The 21064-nt window shown below is 34.9% G+C and overlaps 2 protein-coding genes across 11 annotated transcripts in view; one reads left to right on the top strand and one right to left on the bottom strand.

Moving 5' to 3' along the window:
- Positions 1–11250, top strand: part of LOC105459116 (protein capicua homolog) — a 46094-nt gene extending 34844 nt beyond the window's left edge. For 6 of the 10 annotated variants that reach the window (XM_011704855.1, XM_011704856.1, XM_011704854.1 and 3 more), the window contains 19 exons: positions 418–973; positions 1068–1325; positions 1562–1673; positions 1795–2001; positions 2522–2637; positions 2884–3782; positions 3923–4139; positions 4403–4477; positions 5562–5836; positions 6045–6464; positions 6645–6960; positions 7047–7363; positions 7711–7936; positions 8044–8262; positions 8372–8635; positions 9775–9967; positions 10082–10284; positions 10543–11022; positions 11120–11250. In XM_011704855.1, coding sequence (XP_011703157.1) covers positions 418–973; positions 1068–1325; positions 1562–1673; positions 1795–2001; positions 2522–2637; positions 2884–3782; positions 3923–4139; positions 4403–4477; positions 5562–5836; positions 6045–6464; positions 6645–6960; positions 7047–7363; positions 7711–7936; positions 8044–8262; positions 8372–8635; positions 9775–9967; positions 10082–10284; positions 10543–11022; positions 11120–11187 — 5421 coding nt within the window. In that variant the 3' untranslated portion in view covers positions 11188–11250. The remainder of the gene's footprint in view (positions 1–417; positions 974–1067; positions 1326–1561; positions 1674–1794; positions 2002–2521; positions 2638–2883; positions 3783–3922; positions 4140–4402; positions 4478–5561; positions 5837–6044; positions 6465–6644; positions 6961–7046; positions 7364–7710; positions 7937–8043; positions 8263–8371; positions 8636–9774; positions 9968–10081; positions 10285–10542; positions 11023–11119) is intronic. The other 4 variants (XM_011704857.1, XM_011704858.1, XM_011704863.1 and 1 more) reach the window with 4 other exon arrangements.
- Positions 11251–15562: 4312 nt separating this feature from the next.
- LOC105459115 (serine--tRNA ligase, cytoplasmic) lies at positions 15563–20033 on the bottom strand. The gene is made up of 6 exons (XM_011704851.1): positions 19916–20033; positions 19227–19794; positions 18820–19104; positions 18515–18736; positions 17832–18088; positions 15563–17743 (listed from the first exon to the last, which is right to left on the bottom strand). Exons 2-6 carry the CDS (start codon positions 19686–19688, stop codon positions 17494–17496), a joined length of 1476 nt encoding a protein of 491 aa, XP_011703153.1. The 5' UTR covers positions 19689–19794; positions 19916–20033; the 3' UTR covers positions 15563–17493.
- Positions 20034–21064: the final 1031 nt, after the last annotated feature.

Below are 21064 nucleotides of genomic sequence, written 5' to 3'. Positions count from 1 at the left end.
TTGGATAGTTCTAATGAAAAGTTTAATGTTACAGTAATATTTATGGAAAATCTATATATATATATATATATATATATATATATATATATATATATATAAAAGAACATATTTACATATGTAGCAATCCAAATATCGGATTTAACGAAATAAAATTTTGATATATGTTTCTACAAGTTTTATTATATATAATTATATACAAAATTAAGAATATTGATATTTCTTATAAGAAAAAATTCAATCCTATATAAATTCTTTATAAATAATTTTATATTTTTACATGACAGATCTACGTAAAAAAAATTAATATATAATAAAAAAATTACATATAAAATACAATACAATTTATTTTAAATACAATTTATTTTAAATTACTTCTCAAAAGTATGTGTTGTACATGTAGTCTTTTCTTATGTTCAGGTACCCTCTGCTCATTCGGTAGTAGTGTTACCTCCTCAAAGCACAGCGGTGGATTATTCTCTTCGTGAGGAACCTTCACGTTCTCGTCCTCGGCTTGCTATTGATCTCAGTGAGTGGCGCGATCATAGAGTGTTAGCTTTAAGGGATTCATATTATTTTCCGGGTGTTATACGTAACGTTGTTCACGGAGAGATTTTAATTGAGTTCGACGGCGAGAGGAAGCTAGTGCGTTATAGTGACGTTCTGGGTGCGAGACGGTACGATGTGATAGGAGATGCGAGCCCATCTCTGGGACAAGTAACTCTAGATACGAAGGTTTGCATTAGATGTCCGACCGCGAACAGTCATGTGGACGCGACTAAAGTGTTTGTAAAAGGGACAGTGTGCAAGATATTAAAGAAACCTTATCGTTTTATTGTGAAAATACCACGGGAGGACGATCAGAGTGATAGTTATGTTGTGAAACGCGCAGACTTGCGGCTAATACAACCTCCATGGGCGGACGAGTTGGAGGAGGGATTGGAAGAATGTGATCCTACAAGAGTCGAAAACATTGGTAACAAATTGTTTATGTAATCAATAAGACCAATCACATTTTTCCGAGAAGATTATTATAGTGTGGTAACGTCTGTCTTTTTGAAATTTATCAGAACACGGGTATCGCAATACCACGGAAGCTCCGACAGCAGTGCCAATTTTGCAGATCCATCATACTTCTCATCACACATCGCATATATCAAGTCATAATGACACGAGTTATTATAGAACGACCGGTACCAGTCCTCTTATGACTTTAGGCACTCCTGCGCATTCTGCTACGGCATTAAGTAATGGTAGTCGGCCGTATGACGATTTAGAAAGCGAGGATGATTTAGACAGAGAAGATATTACATTTCCCTCAGACGCAGGTTGGATATAGTATAAAATTTTTACTCTATCACATATCAGTTATATTGTTAATACGTGCGCGTAAACGCGGACAAGATTGATATTTTTTAAATTTATATTTTAATAATTATTAAAATATTGTTTATATTTCTCTGAAATATACTTCTTATTGTAAGTAAGAAAAGCTCTAAGGCTTTTAACAAGAGCAATTTAGTCGAAACAATAGTATAGTAATTCAGGTATATTCAACTGACAGATGCAAAATTGTCAGGGAGCAGCAAAAGAAGCAGCATGCAGAGCCGAGGAAGTACCAGTAGCCTAGTTGAACAACGTAGTATAACGCCTCGCTCTCAAGCAGCTACGCCACGGTATTAATTTTATTAAATATAATAATATTAAATATCATTTTTTCATGAGTTAAATTAATTGATATAATAGCGAAACTCTCTATCAATAATTGTACACGAATCTAATCTTTTTGTTAAACAGATCTCAGGCAGCAACGCCACATAGATATAAAAAGGGCGACATAGTTGTTACACCAAGTGGAATAAGGAAGAAATACAATGGGAAACAATGGCGTCGACTTTGTAGTAAGAAGGACTGTAACAAGGAAAGTCAGCGAAGAGGATACTGTTCTCGTCATCTTAGTTTAAAAGGATCTGGTCTTAGAGGTCCAACAAACACATTTCCTGGGTATGAACATATACTTGGAACATTCACTTTCGTCGACGCTTGCTTCTTCTCATTTTTATTATTTACATTTCCGTTCTTGAAGGAACGGATTACAATGTATTTACCTAACTATCTCGGGATTTGTTTTGGCTTTTATTTCTATCACAATATATATATATATATATATATATACTGTTATAAATGTTGACCAATTATAGTATTAATGTTTTTTTCTTTTTTCCTTAAAATTCATTATTATATGAAAAGGCAGGGAATGAAAACCGGTTTTTTCATTAGACAAGTGATTGATATTGTTTATTTTACCACTAGGACTGCGTTCTACTTAACGCTCGCAACGCTCGTGAGCGTTATTTGTTATTTCCTTTAACATTTGACAAATAACAAAGATGAAATGATTCCAAGACTGTTACGAGCATTAAGTCGAACGCACTCTAAATTATCCGTTATCTCGATGCTCACTTAATATAAATTTTCTTTTGTAGATTATACAATTTTACAATTATTTTCTTTTTTTTTACAGTGGTAAAATGGATGGCGAAGAAACGTCGAGAGATTCCGATACCTCGCCAAATTACGTTGACAGAAGAATAGCGGGTAGATTCGATCAAGATGAAACTGAAGCTGCTAATATGCTCGGTATGTATATTTCTCTTTATATTCACTAAAAAAAATAAATAAATAAAAATCTTGATTTTATTTTTTAGAAAAGATTAGAGCTTTATTCTAGATTATCTTGAATAAAAAATATATTATATGTATACGTTTATAGCTGTCGATAATCTGTTTAATCGAAATTTATATTGATTTCGATATTCTAATAATGTATAAAATGTTTTTATTTAGTAACAACTTTGTAGAGATTAAAATGTTCTTTTATTACAGTGTCTTTGGGAAGTTCTAGATCGGCTACGCCAGCCTTTTCATCACCGACGGGCCAGTCTTCTATATCTCCATGTATAAACCAGTCACCGGTGCCGCCGTTAGGGCTCAATCAGAATAATGTATTTATGCCCATCTCAAGTCCCGCTCATCATGCGACTCCGCTGATTTCACCTGGTGCAAAATGGAAACATTCACCTACACAGTCCAACTTTTTGGTTCAGTATCCACAACAAGTGATAAAGCCCGAGCCAAATCGAGTAGATAGAAATCGACCGATCCCGATACACACAACACCTGGTGCTATTCCCACCAGTTTAGGGACAAGCGTGATAAGAATATCTCCGGTGAGCCGCAGCATGCAACCCGGACAGAATCCAACTTTGTCGTGGTCGGAGCAAAGTCCGCCATCGACGAGACATCCCTCGGTCGTGACATCAATCGCGCAGCAACAGCAAAACATAATCTTACAACACGCATTAACGTCGAACAACGATTTTCCCAATCAGACCGAGATGTCCGAGCAGAGTTCGCAGTTAATAAAACCTCCGCTCTCGCCTCACATGCCTCTGCCCGCTATCCCAGTGCCGCAGAACTTGACGCTCGTACATAAATCGCTCGAACAGCCAGTCGACTACGCGCAGTCACCGCAGTCACAGGGTCAGCCGATCTACGTGATGCAGCATGAAAAAAAGTATCTCGTGATAAAAAACAGCATGGATATGTCGGCGCCAGGGAGCGCGCACATAAGCAATCAAGACGACAAGTATCGACAGGGCCTAATCAGTCATCCGACCCAACTACCGGTTTCCACATTGCATCAAGTTCAGTGTCAACAACCACCTCAATCATCCGCGGTTTCATCCGTCCACATTGATAAACTCTCTGTTTTGCAGCAACCTGTAAGTTGACACGGTACATAATGAATAAATGTTAGCAATTTATAGTTATAGACATGTTAAAAAACAAGATCGTAACACTTCGTAGAACACCGCATATACCACATAAATAAGTTGATGACATCTTAGTATTTGTGCCATAGGTGAATAAAGTGAATACGCACACGACCGTGCATATGGACATGCAGAGGAATCAGCCGCCGCCTACGAATGCTGTAATGACATCCACCACAGAGGCCACCAATCCGTCTACTCCGACAAGCGTCTTCCAGCACGTAATTGTTCAGCCAGCACATTTGGTGCAAATTCCCAAAACTCAACCTTCTAGAGAAGAGAATGCAAAAAACAACGGTATCCTCTGTAAGTTTTAAAATTACAAATGCATTATTTGGACAGCCCTTATATCTTGTATTCCCAATAGAGATTTTTTTTCATGTCTTTAATTGTAATTAATTTTTGTTAAGCGTTTATTCGTATTTTCGAGTTCAAACGCTATATTATTTCGCTTTTGTTTCAATTTCATTTTGCTGTCTCCTAATTGTTTGTAACAACGATGTCTCAATGTCATAATATATCGAATCGATGATACAAGCAAATTTGACTAAACGGTAAGGCTTTCACAGATGGCAGCCACGAAGTTCCTCCTGCATACCAGCCTCATCCCCCATCATTGAACAATATGCGCACCTGGAAAAAAGGTTTGAGCTCTGACTGCCAACTGAAATGTATCAAGCCTATGAAATTGCTGTGTAGGTTGCAGTAGTTGTCAATGGTACATAACACGAGAACATTTGTTTGTTATATTCAAATGAGATAACACACACAGATCACAGATGGTTAATTATTTTTTTAATGTTTAAATGAGGCCATATACATTTATGTGGTTGGAAATTTTTTCCCTCCTTTTTTTTCTTTGGGCCTTTACGCCTTTATTTATTTGGTGTGTCCCAGTGTAATATATTCTTAACACTTTATGTTGTATCAATATTAGAAAATGTATTTTATTTATTTAAAATTGTATTATTATTTTGCATATATTTGTATATTATTCGTATTTGTTACAAATATTTTTTTAACACGAGATATTTTTAATTTTGCAATTTTTTTCCATGTACCATTGCCAATCTTGCAGCAGACACAATTAATTAACAAATTTTATCCTCTCTTAACTTTTCATTTTATTTAACATATACAAATAAGCATTTATCTAGAAAAATTTTAATGGCTGGGGAAGGCTATTCATTAGCATTGGATTATCCGAAAAGATTATGTTTAATAATTTTTTAAGCGCAAAAACATTTTTATGTATACAAATAATATTTTTGTTCAATTATTTATTATATATTTTTCTTCGCATTCTTTTATTGTCTCGTATGATTTGAAGATCTCATTTTAGCAAGTTATAGTGTACCATATATTATTCCAATGGCGTCTATTGATAATCAATACGATTTTTTCGGACAAACCAATATTTACTTTACCCTTGAATCACTTGATTATTTCAGACATATTTCAGACATATTTACAGTTACAGTTGCTGTATTTTATATATAAATGCTGCATATTAATCTTCAAAACGTAGTAACATTGGCTTATCGTTACTTATCATTGGCCAGTTTAAAACTAGCACTATAATTCTTTTCATTAATTTACTAATCCATTATTTTTCTCGGATATATAGCAGCGAAAACTCCTATATAAAGTCATAACATTTTATCCGTTGCTATTTCTATATCATTACTAACCACACTCATTGCAACTAACCCACTAACTTCATTGCAGCTTTTTCCTGGCAGACGACAGTTCTGGAACAACCAGAGGTGAGCCCTCCTCCTTCTGCTCTGAGTCCACCCTTGAGTGCACCTCCAATACCAATAAGTATGAGCACACCTGCTGAAGATGGCCCTGGTACTGGTTCAGATCCCATAACACCTGCTGAAGAAGAGGATGATGACGTTTTTGAAGCAGAACCGACTCCACCTGCAGAAGTGGAAGTTAACGCTAATAAAAGACGCAGTCAATCGCTCAGTTCTTTGCGGCCGCAAACTCCACTGAAAGTAAGTTCAATGAACTATTATATTATCCTGCGTTTTTAACTATTAATATTAACTAAAAGAAAACGAGTAAAATTATATTTAATAATATTAATAATAAATATCTGACAATACTTTAATATTAATAGTGTAAAATCAAGTTGCATTTAATGATATTAATATAGTATTTAATAATATTTTTATTGTATATATATATTTTTATTAATTGCAGACTAAAGACAGAATACGTCGACCCATGAATGCATTTATGATTTTTTCAAAACGGCATCGTGCCGTTGTGCATCAACGTCACCCGAATCAAGATAATCGTACAGTATCCAAGATATTGGGAGAATGGTGGTATGCTTTGGGACCAGAGGAGAAACAAAAGTATCATGAACTTGCCTCGGAAGTGAAAGAAGCGCACTTTAAGGCACATCCAGACTGGAAGTGGTGCAGTAAGGATAGACGAAAGTCGTCGACGACCAGCTTTAAGGGAAGCGAAACAGGAAGGACAAAATTGAACAGTACGGGAGAAGAAACGGATCATCTGCAAGGTTCTTCGTCAGAGGATCCATTAACAATTACATCTGCTGACGAAGTATCTACTCCAATTACTACCACATATAATGAAACTTCCACCAACATTGAGGTAAAAAAAATTTTGCGATAGTATAAATGTAATGCAAATTATAAGTAGTACTGTAAAAAAAATAAGTAGTAGCAGGATTTAAAGGAGTTATCTTGCGAAAAAAAAAGATCTTTCTATTCATTATTGTTCTGAACATTTGTTAAGAAAAGATATTTGGCTCATTGACAAAATTGTCGGCAGATTATGAACCAGTCACACACGCAACATCGGATTTCGGAGATTCCTTTGCAAATCGAAAACGCGGAGATCGATATCAAGCAGGATGACGATGCGAATGGTTCAGATGACGATCAGATGGTTATCTGTGAAGATCCGCAACCTCACGAAATAGATCTGAAGTGTAAAGATAAATTGACAGATAGTGATAATGACGCGCAAGAGGAAGATGCGGAGAAAGCTTGTTACAATCAATCGCAATTCTCGGCGGTGATCGGTCAAAAGAGGGAAGTGATCAATGTTAAACAGGAGATAACATGCAGGCCTAAACCGATAAAAGGTACTCTAAGACATAAACGAATGTAACGTTTTCATAATACGTTACATAAATACATTTTAACAATGCGAATCTTGATGTTTATTTAGCACGGATACCCTCAACAGGTATAGAATCTACAACAAAATATCATCATACTTCCATGGATAAAGGCAGTACTGTATCAGTTTTGTCGAGTACGTATCCTTATCACAGTCCTGTCAATCCAACAGGAGTGTCAGGGTTCCAACCTACCGCTGGTGGCGCTTTCATAACTATGCCGATATCGCCGAAAATCATTAAGCCGGAGCCGGTAAAGGGCGAGCAACAGTATAGCACGCAGTACAGCGTAAACAATCTTGTGAGCATCCACACGGAGAACGGACGTAACATGCCTAAATTTACATCAGCTCCGGTATTACACACTGTAAGTATTAGATCGAGTGGTTCGATGTTTTAGCATTAGTCGACATTTCTTGCGTCTTTAAAGATGCGTTTTCAAAAATATTTACGCACAAGCGAATATCGTACACATCCGTATCGTATCGTCCGATTACGGAGAGTGGTAGCTGTGTATATCGTTCAGCGACATCGTTAGCCAACAAAAGAACAAGCCCATGTCTTCGTGATACCCCGAAATGTCATTTGGTCACATTACTTCGTTATTTGCTTAGGAAAATAGTGCACACGTTTCTTGATAGTTTCCGACAGTTTTGAATAAAAGATTTTTAGACGAATCCGAAGATTAAGTAACAAGTTTAACGATACTAACAGATTGGATCGAAATCTATGATGGCGCTGTTGAAACAACAGCAGCCGTTGCAGTCTTTAGGCACTACTCTTCGCCCCCTTACTTCAACTGACCCTTATCAACCGCCGCTCACTGTAACATTGCTTGATAACGATTTGGGGGCTTCTAAACCGCAGCAGGGACCGCAGTATCTCAACCCGACGCCACCGCACTCCAGGATGTATGGTGGTTTTCAGATACCCATCACTGGTGAGTATGCAGAAATTCCCTGTCTCTCTGTTGCTCTTTTCGCTCAAGCTTCTTCCGTTCATATCGTAATATAACGTAACAATAATGTATATGCGATCCATATGCAGATGCCGGTAGCCGCAGCAATTCGATATCCGTGCAAAGTTTGGTCTCGAACAATAAGATGGAAATTCAAAGCGTGATTGTGAGCAAACCACCCTATTCTACAGCGTTATCGACAATCTCCACTACATCGACTTACCGAGGGATTGGCCATTCCATTGCCCGCCTTGCGGAATCCGAAAACAGTGACAATCAATTGGCTACGAATCAGACTCAGTTTTACGGTAATTTTTCTGCAAATTCCTTAGCTTTTGCTTTTTATACATTATACGCTATACGCAATATACGCTAATGCTAATGCTTTTATTTACCTTCTGCCTTTGTCCATTACAGTCAGTAATATAAAAACAGAAGACAGGAAGGGTACAGCAAATATTGCTCTGTCCGCAACAAATGAGATACATAAGCAACCGTCGACACCTCATACGCCGCGTACACCTCAAAGTAATCACGGAAACGGTGATCTGTCGTCGAGTAAATCGTATACATTTGATGACGGTCATAGCAATGACATAGGGCCAAGTAAGGGCCCGTTCATGCTTGCCCCGACTCCGGCACAGCTTGGTCGAGCGCCGTTGCAAAGGAGACAATCAATGGGTATGTACATAATAATATAAAATTGTGTCCAGACAGTATACATTTGTCGGGATATAAGATAAAATCGGGATATAGGGGATATCTCAAAAATTTGGGACATGCGTGCTGTCTGGATAATTTTGTTACTTCGACTTTTATATAAAAATCACAAATATATTACATTGAATACATTGAATACATTGAATATTTCAAAACTATCCAAAGGATCTAAATTTCATTTCTTCTTAATGGAAACATTGGTAGAGATTGTTATTTATTGTAATTGTTTAATTTTTAATGTGAATTTCTTTACAATTAAATCGTAAATTAAAATTTGAGAAATCTAAATTTAAAATTTTGTTAAAACAAAATTCATTTAAGAAATTAAACTAAAAGCATGATTTTCTTAGCTGTTTATCTTCTTGTACGTCGCAAAAGCTTGGTGTTTTTAATTGTTAATTATACAAGTGCTCTTGGTGCTCAGGCACTTTTATAGAAAGTAAAATCAACTTTAAATGAATCAAAATTTATAAACATTAATTTGAATTAGACCGCGATTAAGTGAATATTGCAAATAAACGTAAGAGCGCCTTCTACGGTCATGACTGGATCTTGGTGTATCTAATAAATTCTATATGATTCTAGAATTCTATAATTTTAAATCCATTTTTCAGCCATTTAAATTGCGTGCCGAATCAATGTTGGACTTGCAGCGCGCCATCATTAGGTGAAATTAGAATAGTGAGATCACAATTGTTCTTCATTCCTTATATAATAATTCGATGAGACTAAGCATCTTAAAATACTGCGAAAAACTTATTGCGAAAAATATTATTTTACCCTGGCTGAAGTGACAAGATTGTGATTTCACTATTCCAACTTCAGCTAATGATTGCGTTACAAGTCAGACATTAATTCGGCGCACAGGTTAAATGGCTGAATAATGGATTTTAAAATTCATATAGAATTTATTAGGCACCAAGATCCGTAACCGTAGAAAAAGCACTCTCAAGTTTATTTGTCAAAATTTACAATGAAAGATAATATATAGCAGTCTTTACATCTTTACATATTTCTACGAATTTTTATGATACTAAACTGTTTCTTTTCTTTTTCTTTTTCCTTCCTTCTCTTTCATTACCTTATCTTTTATTTAACAGCAATGCCTCCCGTGTCAACTGCAGGAGACCATGCGCCAATGACAACATCTCAACATTGTGATAATCGACCACAAATAAATACATCTCAAACAGAGCAAACGCAACAGAATTTGATAGAATCTCATACTTCTCCTTCTCCCTCTGCTAAGAAGGGCTCCTTTTTTAAGAAAAATGTGGAGGATGGTATGGACAGGTATTGTCAATACATTTTTTCAATCTATTGTGTTACACAACTGCTGCATTAATGAAAGATTTTGTAAATATATTAGATTAAACTTGATAACACGCATTGATTGAATAATTGCAGAGTTCTCGAACAAGTGAACTTTCAAGAAAAATTCTCATCGTTGCCGGAATTTAAACCGGAAGATATACAAAGCCCGAGTGCGATCAGTATAAATACCCCGGGTTCATCTAGCAGTGCAGCTTCTATGTTACATCCGCAAATACCTGTACATGTTTATCGCGGAAAAAGACCTCCACAAGGACCACCTCCTCATAGGCCCACAAGTAATTATATTAAATAATCTGTATATATATAGTTGGTAATTACGTTTGTGATTTTATATATGTGCATATTTATATATACCTATATATATATACGTTTCATTTAGCGACACAAGGTGTTATTCTGTCTTTTTTTCAACATTCAGTAACAATAAAGATAGTTGAGATAGAATGACGCTTGTGTCGACTTGTGTCGCTAAATAGAAGCCACCATATATTTTATATATATATATATATTTTTTTTTTTTTTCTTTCAAACAGTGAATGAGGATGAGATACACGATTCGGATACACCGATATCAGCCACTCCAAAGTCTACTTCGAGTGTTAAACTAACAGGCACCACGTTTTTCGGCCCGGATTTCAACGTCGATGCTTATAGAGCCAATAATGATCTAATGGATGTCGATGCCAGTTCTCCGCGTACGCCGAAAACCCCTGGGAGCAGTGCTGGGAATATCGTGTTGGGAATCGGTAGAAGTGACAACGAGCGTGGTCATAGGAAGATACTGGAGCAACGGAGATTATTGGTCATGCAGTTGTTTCAAGAGCATGGTTACTTCCCATCTGCGCATGCGACTACCGCCTTTCAACTTAACCATTCAGATATATTTCCTACGAAGACTAGTTTGCAATTGAAGATTCGAGAGGTGAGACAAAAATTGAAAGCCAATTCAACACCAAGTGCTAATAGCCTCGTTAGTCCATTGCCAGTCTCCGAATCTTCTCCTGTTGTAACTGGTAAGCATAAAAGATTTCATTGCATTTTGTACGATATTTTTTATTTATCATGGATTGATTTGATTATTATAAGTGATTTCTGAATATTTCTCTTTAGGTTCAACTGCTCCTCCAACATCGATGGGAGCTCCACATTCACTGCCTGTAAGCAGTAGTGGTAGCTAGCACCCACGTGCCAACTGTGATACTATGCATCCCCTTACTCCACAACATGAATACATCATTATCCTTTGAAGAGCGAAGTATTTACTAGAAAAGTCATTAGTGCACTCTTTGGGATTTGTTAAGTACTACGAAAGCCTTTAGTGCAATTTTAAATTACGATAAAGTTTGGTGTGGATGACTTTAGCGGGCATAACTATGACGTGTCGATATATAAATGTCAATAATGATCGATTTTACATAATATTGAGTTTTTAACGGAGTTTGGAGATATCAGCTGCTCTCTTTTGGAGTATGTTTTCGAATTTTTATGTTCAATCGTCGTTGAATAATAAAAAAAATGACGAAAATTACAAATATTTAATAGATAACACGATACTTTGCAGCAATTTATGTTTTTGCATACAAATTTAACATTACATATGAATCCAATTGTACATATTACACCACCATAGTAACGCAGTAACGAAAACATAACGGGTTGCAAAATAAGTATAATTGTATGTTAAAATGTGCCACAAAATGAATTTTCTTCTTTGAAATAAAGAGACAGCACTATACTGCTCTATAAATTCGAGGATCGAGAAGGAAAATGATTATGATTATGTTAACAAATATGATAATTTTATCGATTTGTGATTATTTTATTACATTTTAAAATTGTAATTCGCGTTTTGTTGCGCAGTTCTAATTGTGCAATTGATATTTGTACATCAACACGTCCTGCGTGTTTCATGAAAGGCCTAAGCTATTGTTAAATATTGTTGAAAATATGAAATAAAATTCATATAGAGGAAAAAAGGGACAGGCAAAAACAGAGAAAGAGAGGAAGAGAGAAAAAAAACGTAATTGGAACATTTATGATATTAAAATCAGTTTATATATATATATATATATATATATATATATATATATATACACACATATCGTATGTAGGTCGAAAAAAGCTATAGAATGAAAACTGCGATACACTGCACAAAAATGTATGTAATACACTTATCAGAATGTTTATTTTGCGTGTAAATAGTACGAAATAATCTTGAGACAAAGAATATCTGAAGAGTTGAAATCTGCAATTCTTTATCTGAAGAGTTGTAAGAGAATCGTATTCTTGATTTATTTATAGATTACGATACCAGAAGTAAAAATCGTGCCATTGTGCGGCGACAAGTGAAGGGAATATGCATGCGCTATAATTCCCGTACTAGTAAAAGAATAATTGTTAGATGGCTCCTGATATATAGATAATATGTAATATGTTTATCTGACATTTGAAATATTTGAAAGTACTTATTCTACTGTTTTTAGAGCTTTGCTAAGATTCAATGCATTAATCTACTATAATCTATTTTATAAGTGTTTTAAAAACGGTCTATCTTTTTTTCATTTTTTTTTAATTATTTTATATTTCTTTTTTTTTCTCGGGCCTTAGATTTAAGTGCTTTTATGCAGGTCGTAATTTTTTGTCTTTTTTTTTGGCCGTGATAAATACACATTTTATTATTATCTTTATCGCATGTATCAAGTACTTAACATGTACATAGATGGAGAGGCAAGAACAAAATTTAATCGTTGTAGTACTCAAATGTCAACATCAATTTTTAATTATCGGCAATTACCGTATATTATCATTAACAATAGCAATGTATTAAAAATAAAATCGCGTACACTTTTATCAAAGCCTAAACGTATATGTATACAGTAAATGTATACAGTAAATTTGTACAATATGTTGAATAGGATCAGTGTTGTTATATCGTGTATTTTAATAGGTTTATTGTTTACAAGAGAAAAGATACAGTATATTGCATCTGTTTTAACATCCTCTTTTACTGATCCAATGTTCTCCCTCGTTTTACGTTATTAAAGCTTTCAGAATTATCGCATCGAATTTTAGCAAAGATTGTTGAATTTGGCTGTAAAATAGATTATGTGTAATTAGTGATATGTTTATAAAAAAAAGCGCACCTCGACAGGTTGAAGTCTCGCGCCGCGGCACGTATATCACGTAGTTAGGATATGAGACAATGTCTATTCTACATATATTTTGTAAATAGGAAACAATATATTAATTGAAATAAATAAGTATATATATATATATATATATATATACATGTGTATATATATGTATATATATTTAATGGAGATGGTAGAATATATGGTACTGTAATTTGTAGATCTATAATTATGAGGAAAAGTGCAGACAGAATTAAGTTTAGAATAATTGCAAATCATGGGCCTTCATCTGTAGTGGACTCTTGTGCTCGGGACGGTCCTCCCACCCTTCTCCAAAGTTAATCCTTTCCTAAAGCATTAGGATACTATTGTGTTTGTATATAATATAATTATATATATATATATATATATATCATCATCCTATTGTCTCTTGATTTATTATTTTTTATCGAATGTTAAGCGCACTAGTGGTAAATAGTAACGTAGAAAGAGGGAAACTTAAAGCCTGGATTGATCCTGTAAAATTTCGTATCGCTGATATTACTTAATTAATTTCTCTACTTTGATGACAATTTGCTTTAGATTTATATTACAAGCCATTTTAATACGTTTTAAAACGATTTTTATGATTGCGTTTTATGCAAGCAATCAAATTTCAAAGGATATCGTATAATTGTGTGAGAATTTTCTAGTTGCATATGTTCGTTTAATATTGTATATCGTGAAGTATGCAAACTCGTTTTTAATTTGGCAAAATTCTAATAAAATATCTCTCATCCGATATGAGATTTGTAGAACTTTTGGAACAAGATATTTTATTAAAATATTTTAGACACGAATGCTCAAGTCTTATACTGTAATATTGTTCAGCAATAACGGAAATAAAGTCATCTCTATCAAGAAATTGTTTCCATTGTAAGCGCCACCTCTTTTTTTAATCTATACGCGGATTTTTCGTAAGTCTTTTTAAAAACGATATATTATTTGAGAGAGAGGTACATTCTTAGATCTAGATGACACAGGATCTTAACAGGATTTGAATATCTCTCACATTATAGCCCATCTCAAAGAATTAATACAAAAAAAAAAAATATTATATATATTTTGTACTTGCGTAAATTAGCAAACTACTTTCCAGTATTTATAAGATTCTTGAAAAATTGTTTGATATATGCGCGCGCGCATGCACACACGTACATATATATATATATATATCTTCTTCCCCCCCCCCTTATTTCATATGGTGATGAAATATGTTCCGTGATTTAGCAGCCATGAATGTGACTGTGATCTAGAAAACAGAAGTAAAGTAAAAGTGGCGGCTACTCTACTGACTATTTCTTCACCACTAGACTTTCTTCCTGTGTGTGTTTCCTTCCTCTTTGTATCTCTTCCTTAATGTATAAACGGATATGCACACTAAATTAAGCGCTTCTTATACTTTTATTATTATTTTTTTTTATTATTTGCGTTAAATATATTTTTACTGTGCTTAGCTGCTTACGCGATTTATCATAATATTCTATTATTTCTTGTTTAATTTTGAAATATTTTTAAAACTGTTATGTAATTATATATTATCAGTCAAGATTAATGTTATAAAAATATATGAAGCATACAAAAGTAAATATACATATACATATATATGTATATATATATATATATGTGTGTGTGTGTGTATAAGTCATGGATGATGATTTTATAGGCCTGTTCTTTATAGCTGAACTGGCTGTACTAGTTCAGAGTTTATTTTTTTTCTTCTAATGTAAAAAAGAAAGATAAACTGTAAAGTAATGCAGCCAGTTGAGCTATAAAGAACAAGCCATATATGTATCCATCCAGTAAAAACATTTCACGTTGGACATTGACACATTATACCCGATGTACGTGCGTATACATGCGTGGGAATATTGAAATTATATATATATATATATATATATATATATGTATATATATATATATTTATATATTATACATATATATTATATATACATACACACACACAAATGTATAAAGCAAACTATTAAATGCAGTCGCATATGTATAACATCATGATATGTATTATATGTAGAAAAGAATTATATATCTGGCTGAGGCATTAAAATCTGCACCAATCCAACGAGACAAACAGTCCGCTTTGTATCTTGAATCGTGATCGACTAATACATACTTCTTATGATCTATTTCAGTGTCGTTAAGCAATATCTTTGGGACGAATTCTTATGTATAAATTGTATAGACATTCTCTTGCGCGTGAATTTATTCTAAGAAATTACATTAAAAAGAAGAAAAAAAAAGAAAAAAAGCGATACATACGTGTATATTTTTCTTAATCATATCTAATCGGTATGAAATGGATCAGATATGGAGAAATTTTTTCGGAGGAAGGGGGAGAGAGAGAGAGAGAGAGAGAGAGAGATCATTTTTTTTACACTTGTGTATTGTACCATAAGTTGTTTATTTACTGATTTTCCCATTGTGCCTATATCTATATCAATGTCTCACAACTCATCGTTTCAACGCGTCATGGGCTGAATGCGAAACTGAGTGTGTTTTGCGGATGAAGCCGACAGCGATTGGCAGATTTTAACACTGACGCCCTTAAAACGAGTACCAGTTGTTGGACCAAATTACGAGGTACACAAATACACACACACACACACACACACACACACATATATATATATATATACACGACTGTTTCGACTTAAAAATGCGTTTACTTTTTCTAAACGACTGAGAGATTAGAGTAAGAATGTGAGATCAGAAAGAAATTATTCGAACGGCACTTGTGACATTCTTTACGTTATCGGAATTCTCCCCCCCCCCCCAATTATGCAAAATCAATATTTTCAGTTTGTTATTATACATATATTGATATAAAATTAAGCGTGCGCGTCTCATTTTTTTTCGGTTTATACAAGTTGGCTAAATTTGTCATCTATGAAAGCTTGGAAATGTTTGAGAACTCGATGCCATCATTTTCTATTAAAAGATACATTTGATCGTGCATCACATAACGATTCCTTTAGTCGATCGTAATGACCGCGTTCCGATATTTAGTGTCAGTACTGATAATCTTTAATACACGTGTGACGTGTGCTACAGATTTTCAATACTGATAGTGAATGTTGAAACTCAATCATAAGTAATTACACTTCTTCGATCTTTCCGCCGAACATTTCCATATCTCGCATCCTGCAGTTTTATCGAAGTTAAATTACTCTGCTCAGTAATAAATGATAAATCGTAGTGCTATGACTACGAATAATAACAATATGGAATTTTAAAAAATTTTAACATTATTTCGCGGCGAGGCATGTTGCTGCGATGATGGTTTACTGTATGAGAAATGTATTATATGAAAATTTACTCGTAATAATGTAAAGTCTATATTTTATAAGGTGAAAAGAGCAGTATGGTAGATTATCTTATGCCTGGCCAAAATATTACACCGATTATTAGCATACATAACAGTTTTTTTTACGAATGGAGATCGGCATGTGCTTTTCTTCCGGTAAATACATATAATCGTCGTAGAAAGACCATAAGCTTGTTGGCGAAGCGCTGTAAAGTTTCTTTTCTTTTCATGATATATTTCAGTGTGTGTGTGTGTGTGTGTGGTGTGTGTATTGTACACACACACACACTGAAGTACATTTTTCTGGGGGAAACATTTTAATGGCCTCTTGTATGTACATTAGTATTAATGATACTGATAATTGTAAAAATAAAAAGGATTCGTAGCACATTACGGAGATATTACGAGTTTTCAGGAAGTAGATAAATATGGAATATTATATATGAAAAATATTCTTCATCAAATGTATATTACAAAATCATATATATTATATACCGATGTCTGATTATAAAAATATTGAACAAGTGTTATCAAATAAAATGTTGTAATCTGTGTTGACAATCGCCGATTGTTCTAAGCTTAACATGATCGTTGAACGGATACATGCCTTCTTGAGTAATAAAGTTAATAAATTTCTCATTGAAATATTTAAATTTCAATATTTGAGGATGTTACATACACACGCACGCACACAATTTTTGTCTTTGTACATAAAAGTGGCCAGATGAAATTTTATCTTGCGAGTCAAGAAGTTTTTAATTTTCGAGTCAAAGAAATAAGTATTGTTGTGAGATACGTAAAAAGTTGTGGGTATTGAGGAGCCAAAAATACATTCGTATGTGTATTTTCTTAAAAAGCTATTGTAACACAGCTATCACACAGCTCTGCGCGATTCAATTAGATCGTAATATGGAATATTAAAAAAAAATGCAATAAATAAAATCTATAATCCACTTGCTTTATTTCACCATATTCACGTAACTATATGCTACTTAGACGGTTTCCTTTTGCTTTTTCTGTTTCTTCGTTTCAATCTCGTCGATCGGCGCAGCTTTCACAAATGGAATTTCACTTTTGTATTCGGAAGGCATGTAATCCGCAAGAACTTTTGGTATCTTGATGCAAGTTTCCGTTTGATGTACTTCTAAAATTGCGCAAATTACACGCGTCACAGCGCACATTGTCGCGTTCAGCATGTGAACGTAGTCCGTCGTAGTGTTCATTTTCTTCGTTTGACCGTATCTACAGATTAAAGGAGCTCTCATAAAAATTCTTGCGATAAGTTGATTATGAAAGCAGGAATATTTATGTTTATTTTCACTCCACTGACCTGACTAGCAATCTTCTCGCTTGATAATCCAAGCAATTGCTACATGACACGAGTTCGCGAAATGCACCCGAGCCAGGAAACCAGGCCTCCAAATCTAACTTCTTGGAAGCTGCATGATTTAATGCACCGGATACAATATTAACTATACGATAAGGAATGCCCAAGGTTTGATAAAATTTCTCCGCATTGGAAATCATTTCTTCCATCATCTCCCAGGATTTGTTATCGTGTGGCGACGTAAGGCAAAATTGCTCTATCTATAAATCAGACAATTGCATATTTTTAGTTTACTGTTTTATTTAACGAATAATTATTTTTGGGATGCTGCGCGGTTTCATATCGCAATGATATGGACATATTGTAATTAGCGAGCCTCAATTTTTTAATCGAATCTTTCCTATTGCAATGACGGACATAATTAGCGGGTCTCAATCTTTTATCCCGAATTACAATCATGGAATTTTTTAATTTATTTGCGTAAGCTAAGGTCACAAGATCCTAGCAAAAATCTGGCCATCCGAGCTAGGGAGCTTTGCGCATGTAGCTGACAACTATATCACCATAAAACACTTAATGTCGCAAATGTTTAAGGAGGAAGACCAAATCTTTAGATTTTGAAGAGGCCAAGATTCAGAGTTAAGAAGCCAATGTTGATTGATAGATAATTATTTAATTTCGGATACCTTTTCAAACTGATGCACTCTAAAAATACCCCTAGTATCTCGTCCATGAGAGCCAACTTCTTGTCTAAAGCAAGTAGAGATTCCGGCATATTTTATTGGTAAAGCACTTTCGGCTATCCATTCGCCTCTATGAAAAGCTGCTATTGGCTGCTCGGAGGTAGCAATAAGGTATTTCTCTTCCATTTCTTTGTCCTCATTACGTTCGCTACCTTTACCAATCACCTGTGATAGAAAATAAAATAGGATAATTACAAATCAAATTAATATCTTGTATCAAGTCTTTTAAAACGCAACTTTTTCGATACCTTGTATAATTCCTCGTCGAATTGAGATAACTGCGCTACTTCTTGCATCGCGTCTTTCCGCATGATAAATGGAGCGTAAAGAGGTTTGTAGCCTTTCTTGTGTAACTCGCTCAATGCCAATTGTATTAGGGCTTGTTGGAGAAACACCGCTGGGCCAGTGAGAAAATAGCCTCGTCCACCGGACACACCTGTTCCACGTTCTCCATCCATTCCATCGATCATATGGATGAGGTCGACATGAGAGTACTTTTTTCTCTCGGTGCACTCTCCCCACGTTCTCTCCACCTGTAGATGCAGTAGAGTGATTAGAATGATAAGAATAAATAAACGGACACTACAAGAACAAGCAATATAATATCTCGCAATTTAAATCTAAATAAGAGGGAACAAGTGAGAATGAAACATACTTTGTTTTCTTCTTCGTCGTCGCTAACAGGCACAGATTCATGCAAATGATTTCCCACTTCCCTGAGTGCAGCATTCCTATCGAATTCGATAGTCTTCAGGTTCTCATCGTTTTTCTGTATGGCAACATCGATGAGGGTACGTATTCCTTTGATCTGTGTCACCGTCAACACTTTCAGGTTCTCTGAGGTTAAGTTGTCCAAATCATTGGCGATCACCTGGGGCACAGTACCGTCGTCGCCAAGCGGCTCCTTCTTCTTCATCTTCTCACCGATCTCCTTGCTGCACAGATTTTTCAGCTTGTTGAAATTGTCAGCGCGATGACGCAATTGCCGCCATTGCTTGTCCTTCTCGATTACGGTATCTACTAGTTTCACATCCTTGAAACGCTTCCGCTGGTTCTCCCGGATTCTTTCTGGATCAAAACCCTTATCCTTACGGAAAAAATCCAAGTCGAGTACCATATTTCTTCTATTTTACTTTCGGCAGTTTCGGCGTTACGAGGGTCTACACTGTGCGCACCGCGCACACACGTGGCACACCTCAAATTCCCTCGAATTATCTCACCAGCTGCGACAGAGAGCAGATTTAGAGCGATTTAGCATTCCTGATGACTTTCGATTACATCGAAAGATTCGTATTTTTTCTTTGAAATATTTATTTAACTTTAAGTCTATCTATGTGTTTTTACCTGTTCGAATGACAGCGACTAACCAAGTTGTCCACAGCTGTCAACAGTCAATAGCGGCTATCAGCGGCTATGCGGCTCGAGTCGATTAGAGGTTATGTATAATGGAGTAAAACCGGACCTATAAGTATATATATACATATATGTATGTATGTATGTATGTACAAATCCAAAGGTGGAATTGAAGAACGATGACATTACCTGCACTATTTTAGCTGTATCGACTAAGGATAACAAACATGACCATTTTACGTGACCTGCAGAGAGAAGCTTCTCTCTGCTGGAGAATATCGACCGTTGCTTATGCTCTGCAAATATATTCGTACCAGCTGCCATATTTTGACGTCATGTCGTGAGTGTCGTGACGATCGAATGCGCGATTGCACACAGCACAAGTTGCTCATAGGCTCGCATAACTCATAGTCGTTTTAAACATGCGTACGTAAATTAAATCTCGGCAGTGTCAAATGTTTCTTAGTTAATCTCATCATTATTGTTATTCATACATCTTGTGTTTTACGTATATTTGAAAGTCGCCGAGAAATGGACAACATCGTATACGTTAATTAATTGATCGTTAATTTCGTATCACGAGCAATATATCACTCTAGAATAGTCTCGAATCTCACATTTTTTATTCAACTTGTTAAATATATGTCTATACAATTCATAAATGGAACCATCAAATGAGGCATTATACGTTAAATTTATTACTTATTAGCTTTAATTTTATTACTTGTTGAAAACGAGCGGATTATATATATTTAATATTACGTACGTATATATATGTATATACGCGTACGTGTTTTGCATTCTCAATTAAAACTTAAGCGTGCGTGCATAAATTAATGCGTGCACTTTATATGTATATAGGGATCAATTATCTTAATACGTTTACGGATTATATGATTCGAGTCTACGAATGAAATATATATATATAATACGAGCGATTGATCGCATTTTTCGACATAAACTGTTTTTTGCATTACCAAGAAAAAATTTACATGTTTTTAATTCCGAATTTTGTAATATTTGCGTACAGAAATTATTAGTGTATGTACGTCCCAATTAATGCGCGTATATATATGGATTGCTGACTGACGCGACAAGTCCTACACGTATGTCTCGATATTCATTCGTTAATATAAAGAA

The sequence above is a fragment of the Wasmannia auropunctata genome, unplaced genomic scaffold (assembly GCF_000956235.1).
Source record: "Wasmannia auropunctata unplaced genomic scaffold, wasmannia.A_1.0 LD334208.1, whole genome shotgun sequence".
NCBI lineage: Eukaryota > Metazoa > Arthropoda > Insecta > Hymenoptera > Formicidae > Wasmannia > Wasmannia auropunctata.
The sequence above is the reverse complement of the archived record's forward strand: the minus strand, read 5'-3'. Positions and strand labels throughout refer to the sequence as shown.